The sequence below is a fragment of the Leguminivora glycinivorella genome, chromosome Z (genome assembly GCF_023078275.1).
Source record: "Leguminivora glycinivorella isolate SPB_JAAS2020 chromosome Z, LegGlyc_1.1, whole genome shotgun sequence".
Lineage (NCBI taxonomy): Eukaryota > Metazoa > Arthropoda > Insecta > Lepidoptera > Tortricidae > Leguminivora > Leguminivora glycinivorella.
This window is the reverse complement of record NC_062998.1, coordinates 26,365,511-26,377,657: the sequence shown is the minus strand read 5'-3', so window position 1 is coordinate 26,377,657 and position 12,147 is coordinate 26,365,511. Positions and strand designations below refer to the sequence as shown.

The 12,147-nt window shown below is 34.4% G+C and overlaps 1 protein-coding gene across 1 annotated transcript in view; it reads left to right on the top strand.

Moving 5' to 3' along the window:
• The window catches only part of LOC125240703 (neuroligin-4, Y-linked-like), a 97,864-nt gene that overhangs the window by 78,261 nt on the left and 7,456 nt on the right, over positions 1-12,147 (top strand). The window contains exons 4-7 of the mRNA XM_048148721.1: positions 1,520-1,672; positions 7,378-7,578; positions 7,843-8,341; positions 11,990-12,080. Of these exons, the coding sequence (XP_048004678.1) occupies positions 1,520-1,672; positions 7,378-7,578; positions 7,843-8,341; positions 11,990-12,080 (944 nt within the window). The remainder of the gene's footprint in view (positions 1-1,519; positions 1,673-7,377; positions 7,579-7,842; positions 8,342-11,989; positions 12,081-12,147) is intronic.

Below are 12,147 nucleotides of genomic sequence, written 5' to 3'. Positions count from 1 at the left end.
CAGGCGCCATTTAGGATGTTTTCTATTGAAATCCTTCCGACATCCGATATCGGATCGGATAATGTGAAAACGGTCTTTGGGAATCCCCGATGCGGCGTGTTATTTTCGGGATACCCCCATTTGCCAGAATTTCATTTGCCATAATTTTATTTGCCACCCTATTCAACAATCATAATATTGTTTTTCATAACATCTTATGCCATAATCATTGTTTACTATATTAATCAAGTGCCAGAAACTTTGTTTCCCATAAAGTCAGTTTCCATAATGTCATTTGTCAGAATCATCGAAATCAGTACCACATTCCATACCATCATTTGTCATACAAATTAGCGACCAGAAAAATCCATTTCCATAATGTGATTTGGCAGAATCATCGAAATGCGTAATTATAACAGAGGCGACACTACTAGAATTACTAGAGAATGAAACTGCTATCAGAAAGTAGGTTAGGTTAGGTTAGAACTGTGACCCCCTGAAAAATAAAACTGCTATCAGAAAGTAGGTTAGGTTAGATTAGAACTGTGACCCCTTGGAAAATGAAACTGCTATCAGAAAGTAGGTTAGGTTAGGTTAGAACTGTGACCCTCTGGAAAATGAAACTGCTTGAAAAGTAGGTTAGGTTAGGTTAGAACTGTGACCCGCTGGAAAATGAAAATGCTATCAGAAAGTAGGTTAGGTTAGGTTAGAACTGCGACCCCCTGGAAAATGAAACTGCTTGAAAAGTAGGTTAGGTTAGTTTAGAACTGTGACCCCCTGGAAAATTAAAATGCTATCAGAAAGTAGGTTAGGTTAGGTTAGAACTGCGACCCCCTGGAAAATGAAACTGCTATCAGAAAGTAGGTTAGGTTAGAACTGTGACCCCCTGGAAAAGGTAACAGCTTGAAAAGTAGGTTAGGTTAGGTTAGAACTGTGACCCCCTGGAAAATGAAACTGCTCTCAAAAAGTAGGTTAGGTAATAATATGGGCAACAATTAATATGGCAATAATTGCTTATGGCGTTTGGATATTATATTAAACCATATTATTGCACTTAATAATATGGCTAACAAATAGTATGGCATTGTATGATTATGGAAGGTAATGTTCGGATAAACAACCAGTATGTCATACAATGTTTATGATAAACAAATCATTCAGGCAAATGAAATTCAGGCAAGTTAGATTCGGGCATATGAATATTATGTTATATGACTGTCGGGCAAACAATAGACAACCGTTATTTTCACCACACCAACAATCAAGGCTCTCGTCTTCTTCGAAAACGGACAGCAGTATTTCATTTGGTGAAAAATCTACCCTCACAAGGCACCTTAAAACTGTTGAGGGTAAATGAAGAGATTGCACGACCAAAGGTTAAAAAAGGTCACTCAGTGACAAATCCGCTTGGTTTTGTATTTGGTTTATATATGTAATATTAAACAAAAAATATTGTATAACTACCTACTGGAATGTACAAATTATTCGTTTACTTTTTTTTTCAAACTTTCATACAAAAAACTGTTTGTGTTTGTTTCAGTGGGTCCGACATTGCAGGCCAAATATCCAGTTGTTATTTTTATCCATGGAGAATCTTTTGAATGGAATTCTGGAAACGTTTATGACGGAGCCGTTCTAGCCAGCTATGCGGGGCTTGTTGTTATCACAATCAACTACAGACTAGGTATCCTAGGTAAGCGAACTGAGAATAAAAAAATGTGCTGATCAACATACGCAAATCGATTAACTTGGACCATGAGAATATTAATTTTTAAGAAATAAAGGTTCTGGTGAAAGTTATTTGCGAATGTTGAATTATATAGAAATGTGCATTTATTTTCTGTTTGTAATGTAAATCTTTGTAATATAATTTAATTTAATAAAAATTTCTTTGTATCTTTTTTTAATGTAAATAAATATACGTATACCGTTAAGGTTTGAGGATCTCCCTCAATACCTCATGAATCAGATATCCGATATAAAAAATCGAGCTTGACAAAATTTTACTTGAACTCTTAATTATGCTTAACAAACTAAGATGAGCTATGCTTCGCTGAGGAGTTTCGTTCTAATTATCATCAGCAGTTCCACTTCATCAAATGTCACATTTGTCAATTAGTCCTTGATTTTCTCATAAAAGTACAATAGTCACTATAAGTGTGCCGTTCAGATTTGAGGAGTTCCCTTGATTCCTAATGGATCCCATCACCAGAACTCCAACTGATCCAAAATGTGACATGATAACCCAACATATTAAACGAACATAGCGAAGAGAACAGAGATCTCCTAACATGAGCTATGTGTCGTTGAGGAGTTCCGTGCCGTTCGTTATCAGCAATTCCACTGCACCAAATGTCACAGTTCTGAACTTAAATGCTTGCTGTTCTTATAAAAATACCAAAATCACTATAAGTGTGCCGTTCAGATTTGAGGAGTTTTGTTCTGATCATCAGCAGCAATTCCACTGCACCAAATGTCACTGTTCTGAACGTAAATGCTTCCGGTTGTTATAAAAATACCAAATTCACTGTACCAAATGTCACTGTTCTGGACGTTTATGTATGCTGTTCTTATAACTATACTAAAGTCACTATAAGTGTGCCGTGCAGATTTGAGAAGTTCCGTCCTGATCATCATCAACAATTCCACTGCACCAAATGTCACTGATCTGAACCTAAAATGCATGCTGTTCTTACAAAAAGACTAATATCACTACATATATGCCTTTAAGATTTAACCTAGGAGTTCCCTCTATTTCTCCAGGATCCCATCATTAAGAACCGAGTTCAGAAAAAAATAGGACCAATATAGGATGGGATATCGAGTAACAAACATACTAAAAACAAAAAAAACAACCGAATGATAACCGTCCTTCCTTGAGATTTGGGCGGCGGTTAAAAAGGGACGCTTATGTACTTAAGTACGAGTACATCAATGCGATTCCGCACCGTCACCGTTTTTATTAAACAGCGGTACTGTCGGACCTTACCTACTTAATTTGTTTGCCAAAATGCGAGAGGAGTTTCTTGTTGCGATAATCCAATTATGCGCTGCTAATTAAGATTCTATTTATTTAACTAGAAAAGTCCGTGTGAAGGCAGGGACTTTAACAAATTGATTTTAGTATTTGCGTTCAAATATTTGTTTAGGGTAGTTTGAAAGTTGCACCTATAACATAATGGAAAAGATAAGGAGTGACAGGTTGGCGTGGTACGGTCATGTAATGAAAAGGAATGAATGTAATGACATTAAATACAAGGACGCACAGTTCCAAACAAAAATTTTCTAATATCTGGGTCTAAATGACATTTGTCACATTCTTGTTGCTAATAATCAGGGCCCATAACTTTCATGCTGATGACATCAGTTTGACGTCACGCTGCATATAGGTGATTCAAATAGTTTTATTGTAATAATTAATCATTATTTATTAATCAATTTTAATCATGTACAAATTACTACAAAAGTGAGCTATTCATACGTGGAATTATTAATACCTACTTGATACGTGAAACTAAAAGGAAACAATTTGTTTCGTTTTTATAATTTATTGAAATATTGTAACACAACTATTTTATAAAATGCAACTATAAAAATAAAGAAATAATTTAATTTACTTTTCACGTATCAAGAAGGTATAAATTATTTCACATATGAACAGATTAGTTTTGAAGTCATGATTAAAATGATTGATGAATAATGATTAATTATGAAATTAAGCTCTTGAATCACGGGCCCTGCAGTAATTGGGACCGTGCGCGACGACAACGCCACGTGACAGGTGACCATTATAGACAATATTGTAACCGCTGGCAAGCGAGAAGTAAGTAAACATTGTGAAAAAATTAATGAAATCTTGTGTTATTTTACTATATTCGACAATTTTGGACGATGGTGGTTACAACATTATCGCCAATAACATTAAAATTGTTGTTTTCAGTGAGAAATTAACAAACTGGTGACTAAAACGGGGTTTCGTGCCATCGGTCACGAAATCATTTTCCAACCTGAGACGATGAATAAAGGCAAGAAATTGGTGCTAGCTGGGCATTTTCTACAGACTGAAGACATTATTCCACCATTTGTACCTATGTGCAATAAAGTATAAATAAATCATTGGCTTATGAAATTGTTGAACAGTTCACTGCTATGCTATGTCATTTTCATAGGCTAAGTATAGGCACAGATCAAATAATGGTATAGGTATTATAAATATCATTTACAGGGTACAGGGTTTATTGTAAAATAAAACCAAACTATATAGCTAATGTAGCTATAATAACTTTTAATTATAATATACATTACAAAAACTTGTTTCATTTACTTTAAAATATTGGAAGTTTACCACAGATATCACATCAAATATGTAATCATCAATGCGATGAAATAAGTTCTCAGGAATTTCATTTAAAATGTGATAAGCCTTCAGTGGATGGACTGCTTCTGCTTCTATTGTTCTCGTGCTCCTTCGTCTCATTGAAACCTCGATATTTACGCATTTTCGTCAATCCGTTTCGATTTATACGCAGGAGCAGGAGCATACATGTGGAAACAAATAAAATGATTTTGGAACATAACTGGGATTGGCTTCCACGTTGGCTTTTCTACCTTCAATAAAATTTGCACTATAAATTCACCGTAAATTCAATTCAATACTTGTATCAAATGATTACGCACTTAAAGTAAAACTTCAGAGGTTGGACGACACTTTTCTTCTTACGGCAACTATTCACTTAAACGGTGGTTTCGTTTCCACCACGGTCTTGGAAATAGCTAGAATTTAGTCGCTATTTTTCTTGGAGTTATTACAATTCGCCATAACAAATTTTACTAGGCCCATATTAAATTTATCTCAAAAACGATATGAAAATGTTTACTGCAATATGGATTTGACAGCGTAAGTCAGCGACTAAGATGTCAATTTTGGCCGTAGTGAGCGCTGTGATCGTTTTAGCTACCCCCTCCACCTGCTTTGCACCCTGCCAAAAAAAAACATTCATGCCATAACCAACTTAGAGTAATAAGACCTAAGTATCAAAATTGCAAATGGAACTGATACATTTACTCGTAATATGTTCAAGTGACTTATGTAATTCTGAGCTGAGGGAGCCGCTATCCATATATAATGAGTATTAAATATTTATTTCATACATAGAAATACCAAAATAAAAGACCGCATTTTTACTTTTATATTTATGTTAACTTTAATAGTTATTTGTTATACAAGGGGGCAAAGTTGTATTTTAACGCCGAGTGTGGAATTGAAAAACGAGCAAGTGAAAGGATTCTATAGTTGAACCACGAGCGAAGCGAGTGGTTGAAGAATAGAATCCTGAACTTGCGAGTTTTTTAACACACGAGAAGTAAAATACATTTGCAACCGAGTGTAACACGAAACTTTTCCCCTCACTATAGCGAGGAAACTACAACGCAAAAAAATGCGTTTATCACTGCTTCCAGTAGTTCCACAGGTGGTAAATCATCTTTATTACTAGATTCACCTACTTTTATCAATTTTAAAGCAGTTAATTTGACTTTATTCAAGGTCAAATTACTTTACCCACTAGTGGATAAAATGCCTTTTTACCCGCTGGTATTAAAGGACAAAATACGTGTTTCCGAGCTAGTGAGGGGAAAAAATATTTTCTATGAAAATAATTTAATTCAACAGCAGACACCCCGAAGGTTAAACGGGTTTACTTATTTATTATACTTATTGTTCTAAATTAGATACCAGTAGTTATTATGTGATAATGTTTTTTTTTTTAATTTAACGTGAAAAAAGGTTGAATGTTTGTAATGCTATTAAAATAATATTAGACGTGAATATGATACATCAAAAGTAATGATATAGTTCAAAAACTAAGGAGTGTTAAAATGCGAGTGTTCAAGTTTCATTATAGGATAACCCGATATCTGCACCCGTACTATAAGTACGGTAAAACGGGTAGAAAAGCCTGCAAATTTAAATATAAAATAGATAACAAAAAGTACAGAAAGGACCTACGACTTTCGACTTTTCATTTCCACTCTGCATACCGACCATACAACCTGACTCCGACCGAATTGACGTTTCTCATATCAGCAATTCAGCAATACTCGTGTAGCTTGGCTTTAAAAAGTGCGTCGCGTTTGTTCACGCTATAATAGATATTCTATTCTGCAGACCGCTGGGGATTTTGTGAAAATCTTATATGAAAAGAATTTATTAAGATTATGATCTATAATTTCCATATAAAAAAATATTAAAATATAGACCTAATAGCGACTCATTAGTTTTTGTACCTTGACGGTCTTTAATTTGAACTAATAAAATTATTTATTTAAATCCATTAAATTACGACGAGTACACAATACATTCATTTTGTAATGTAATCCAAAGAAATAACTTAAAGAAATATATTCCATCCTTTTTCCATGTACTCTGATTACTATTTTGCCAATTTTTCATTGAGCATTTTCGTCATTCCGGACAACTGTCACTGTCTGCAGTATAAACAAGACTAATCGACAATATTGTCGATACGCCTCCCGTACAAATACGGAGGTATATACCTCCGTATTTGTACGGGAGGCATATTTGAGGGACCATTTTTTTAGCTGATTGTGTATCCTGTACATTTTATATCTATGGATGAATATCATATGTTGGAGATGAATGTTGATGGCTGGAGAGGGAGGGGTAAACCCAAACAAAGATGGATGGATTGTGTGAAAGAGGATATGAGAACGAAAGATGTGATTACTGAGATGACGAAAGATAGAGCAAAATGGAAGAGGACGACATGTTGTACCGACCCCACATGACGTGGGATAAAGGTAGGGTATTTAAGTGTACCATATTCCTATATGTATCTGCTTTTACTTGATTTAATCTCAACAGAAGAATTTAAAAGTCATCAACTTGTAAAAACTTGTATACGTTAGGTATGTATTTCTATCTAGCATTGTTTGTTGTAGCGTTGATGACGAGTGCTTACTGAGTTCCAGTATTGAACATTATACTCAGAAAATCTTTGAATTAATAACTTGTAGATTTATTTTATCTGTTTGTATACCATTTAAATTCATTCGTCCTAGTTTGATATATTTTAAAGGTTTTAGTACATTTATAATTTGCTTGCGGTTGCCGAGTGTAAGGTCCGTCAGATCGTAATAATACAACAATGTACTCGTACCTTTACCTATCGTAAATCGTGAAAATAACTTTCCTGTGCCTATACTCTTCGGGTATCTGGAATAGATACCAACATTAATGTGACTATAGTTATTCAAAACATTATCATTATTATTGTTATTTGTTAGTCGCGCTTCCGATGTTAAATGAAATATACTTACCAATACTTTTTGTTCCTCTTATACCAAGACGTACCTATTTAATACGAAACATTTTTGCAGGATTCTTAAATGCCAACCCCATCCCTCATCTTAAAGCTAGGGTTGCCAACTACGGACTCATGGACCAAATTGCGGCGTTACATTGGGTTCAACAAAATATAGCTTTGTTTGGCGGAGACTCTGGTAATGTAACCATGCTGGGGCATGGTTCTGGTGCTGCATGTATTAACTTTTTGATGATATCACCGACAGTAATGCCAGGTGAGGATTATCGACATGTACATGCTTTTTATTTATTTATTGATGTAAGAGTGTGAGACTAGTCGCATGTCGTAGTGTGTGGGTCAGGCAGAGCGAGCCTGAATAAAAGTCCATTTCCTATTTACATTGTATGAGTTTCTTATACAATTCTGACGAAACATCGTATGGTAATTTGATATTGGTAAAACATGCTAGGCGTGATTATGGTGAAATATGGTTTGCTGGAAGTAGGAATGTTTTATTAACAAAATTATATTATTTCAGGGCTTTTTCATCGAGCTATACTGTTATCTGGTTCTGCATTAAGTTCATGGGCTCTCGTAGAAGATCCTGTTAGTTTTTCCGTCCAACTGGCCAAGCAATCAAATTGCACCTTACCGGAAGACATTGTTAAGGATCACGAATTAATTGTTGATTGTCTACGTGAAGTCCCACTGGAAGAGCTTATGTCGGCGGAAATCAATACGCCTAGTTATTTAACAGCTTTTGGACCTTCCGTTGATGGAGTTGTAGTCAAAACAGACTACGCTAAAGAATTACTCACCTATTTCATTCCAAACGATCTGCAAGGTTTTACAAGTGTTTCCGGAGTTAATAACTTTAAAGCTGATAAAAGAGGTGGCGATAGGATATTCGGGATAAGGGGTGGGCAAAACAAATATGATCTGCTTTTCGGAGTGGTTACGAGTGAAGCGCTGTGGAAATTCTCAGCTCAAGATATACAAAACGGATTTGAGGGTGAACGGAGGGACAGGATAATAAGGTGAGGTCGATATTTATTCAACAAATTGGTGTTTGGCAACCGCAAGGATCAGTTATTTTGGATATAGGTACATACTTCCATATAATGTCTTTAAGATTTACCTAGATATTATAATACAATAAAACTAGCATTTCAAATTTAAACAAATTCTCGGTTATACATAGATACCTAATTTCGTATATTTACATACAAATTCACTACATCGATCGTATCATCTATACAGTCGTTGTATTTATAGATATCGAAAATGATAGTTTTAATTACAGTAGCCACCGTAGCTTACTAATTTATTAAGAGGCATTCATTATAATAAAGTATAGATTGCTTAGTGGCTAAATTTTAATATATTATTTTTTTGGACGTGCCTTTGCTATCTTACTCGTACAGACTCGGACTTACTTAATCTTAAATCGGGTAAACATTTGGGGTTTGGTCAACTGTGAGACGATGCAGCTTAAACTAATCCTATCAAAACATAAATGTGAAATGAGAGCCTAGTTCAATAATATGATATACATAGGTACATATGGCATGATTGTAGTCGAGAACTAGCCAAGTCAGACCTTAGGCTACAATTTATTTTTCCCCTCACTAGCTCGGAAACACGTGTTTTATCCTTTAATACCAGAGGGTAAAAACGCATTTTATCCACTAGTGGGTAAAGTAATTTGACCTTGAATATAGTCAAATTAACTGCTTTAAAATTGATAAAAGTAGGTGAATCTAGTAATGAAGATGATTTACCACCTGTGGAACTACTGTAAGCAATAAACGCATTTTTTGCGTTGTAGTTTCCTCGCTATAGTGAGGGGAAAAGTTTTGTGTTACACACGGGTTCAAATGTATTTTACTTCTCGTGTATTGAAAAACTCGCTACGTTCAGGATTTTATTCTCGAAAACTGGTTTTTAAAATTCGAATGAAATGTGCAATTTCCACAATGTTCTTATTTCAAGGACACATCATCTCAATTTATCGGGTTTCACCAGTAAACCCTCGATTTATGTTTTGATAGCATATCATTACTTTTTAAACCCCAGTTAATGACGTAATAAATACGAAAGTCGACTATACTCTTAATTATACGTACTAAAACAGAAATATTTTGATTTAAAAAAATGTGTGCATCAGAATGACTGACCAAAGTGGCAGATCGATGTTGGAGTACCATCAGCATTTACTACCTATTTGCTACTATTTACTACCTATATTGACATATTTGCTACCTAAGTTAGAAAAAAGATTTTCCAAAAATAATGTGGGCAGTCATTCTGACGTCAGGATGACTGCCCAAACTGAGTATGTCGGGATTGGACCCCCTAATTTGCAACAATGTATATACTATGATTTACTACCTATTTGCTACCTACACATATATTTTTTCCAGATTTTTTAGGTAAAAAATAACGATTTTATGAGCAAAGTATTATTTTTAGAGATTTCTTCCATAAAGTGGGCAGTCATTCTGACGTCAGGATGACTGCCCAAACTGAGTATGTCGAGGTTGGACCCCTAATTTGCAACAATGTATGTACTATGATTTACTACCTATTTGCTACCTGCACATATATTTTTTTCGGATTTTTTAGGCAAAGAATAACGATTTTATAAGCAATTAGTTTTTTTGTAGAAATATGTTTCATAAAGTGGGCAGTCGTTCATACTTCAAGTTGGACCCCTAATTTGCAACATTCTATGTCCTATGATTTACTACCTTTGCTACCTACATATAATATCTATACATTTTCATTTTATTTGTTTAAAAATAAAATCTGAAAACATACATATAATATTATGTAGGTAGGCAAATGGGGCCTTGGGGCCTATATTTATTTCATTTTATTAAATTTTTCATATTTAAAAAAATCTGAAAACATACATATATTATGTAAGTAGGCAAATGGGTAGTAAATCATAGGACATAGAATGTTGCAAATTAGGGGGTCCAACTTGAAGTATGAACGACTGCCCACTTTATGAAACACATTTCTACAAAAAAACTATTTTGCTTATAAAACCGTTAATCTTGGCCTAAAAAATCCGAAAAAAATATATGTGCAGGTAGCAAATAGGTAGTAAATCATAGTACATTCATTGTTGCAAATTAGGGGGTCCAACCTCGACATACTCAGTTTGGGCAGTCATCCTGACGTCAGAATGACTGCCCACTTTATGGAAGAAATCTCTAAAAATAATACTTTGCTCATAAAATCGTTATTTTTTACCTAAAAAATCTGAAAAAAATATATGTGTAGGTAGCAAATAGGTAGTAAATCATAGTATATACATTGTTGCAAATTAGGGGGTCCAACCCCGACATACTCAGTTTGGGCAGTCATCCTGACGTCAGAATGACTGCCCACATTATTTTTGGAAAATCTTTTTTTTAACTTAGGTAGCAAATATGTCAATATAGGTAGTAAATAGTAGCAAATAGGTAGTAAATGCTGATGGTACTCCAACATCGATCTGCCACTTTGGTCAGTCATTCTGATGCACACTAAAAAAATATGTAAAAATTTACCAGTTTCTGATTTATTTCTGTGTATTAACCTAATTATTTAATTACCTATCTCCATACCAAATTCGAACTTTTTAGGTCATCTGGAACTGGGTTAGAGTTTTAGTCTATAGATATATAAATGATAAAAATGACGATTTGTGGACGTTATTATCTAAATACCCATGTGAGATGAGTTTATGAAATTGGGAGCACATATGTATCTCGCAAGTCTCAATATGTATATGAGCCAAATTTGACACGTTTATGTGAAATATTTTTTTAGAAGGGGGTCAAAAGTGGCTCCAAATGGTGCATGTAATATTACACACGTGGTGGTCGCCAGTTCTGTTACTTGCTACTTAAACTGGGCTTGACACGTTACCGCGTGTGTAGAAACAAGCAATTCTCAAAAAGTTTGTACATTTGGATTGTATCTTCGACATTGATAAAAATTGGAATGAAGAAATTTTAGAGTATATGATGCTGAACAAGCTCTACCAGATTTCCCAAACAAATCATGTACTCTACCAGCCTCCAAATTTATATTAACATCGAAGACGAGATCCAAATGTACAAACTTTTTGAGAATTGCTAAAATGAGAAACAATTTTGAATTTATACCTAACTTTAAACTTCGTCAAAAGACATTTGGACAAAATCTAAGAAAAGTAATTCAGATGAAAAAGGGATAGAAAGTTCCGTCTCGTTTCGGGAACATTTTTTTGTGGAAAATGCCTTAAACTTTGCAGGAAAACACTATATTACAACACAAGAAAAGTGATTACAGTATTTCCTAAAAGGGGTGGTTGAACATTTGGTGGTTAAACTTGCATTACAACATTCACAACATTTTTAAGGATTTTACCTCATATGACATTTATTGTAAAAGCCAGAATTTTATAAACGTAGGCTGAAGCTGTATAACTTATACACATAAACACATATAAGCAATAGAAACAACTATATCTCTATAAGAGTTTTGAATGATTCACGGTTATTTTCATTAGACTTATATTGACCGCGATATAGACCGTGATTACCTTTTTGATTTTTGTCGAGCTCCCGATATTTCGACGCAGGTAATCACGGTCTATATCCCGGTCAATATAAGTCTAACTATATCTCTATGTTTTCCTTTTATTTTAGGACTTACGTAAGGAACGCTTACACATATCATTTGAGTGAAATATTTTTCACAATTGTCAATGAATATACTGATTGGGAACGAACAGTTCAGGTAAGATAGCATATCTACCTATATATTTTTAGTATTATTTTTTACATAGTATTCCGTACCTACTACT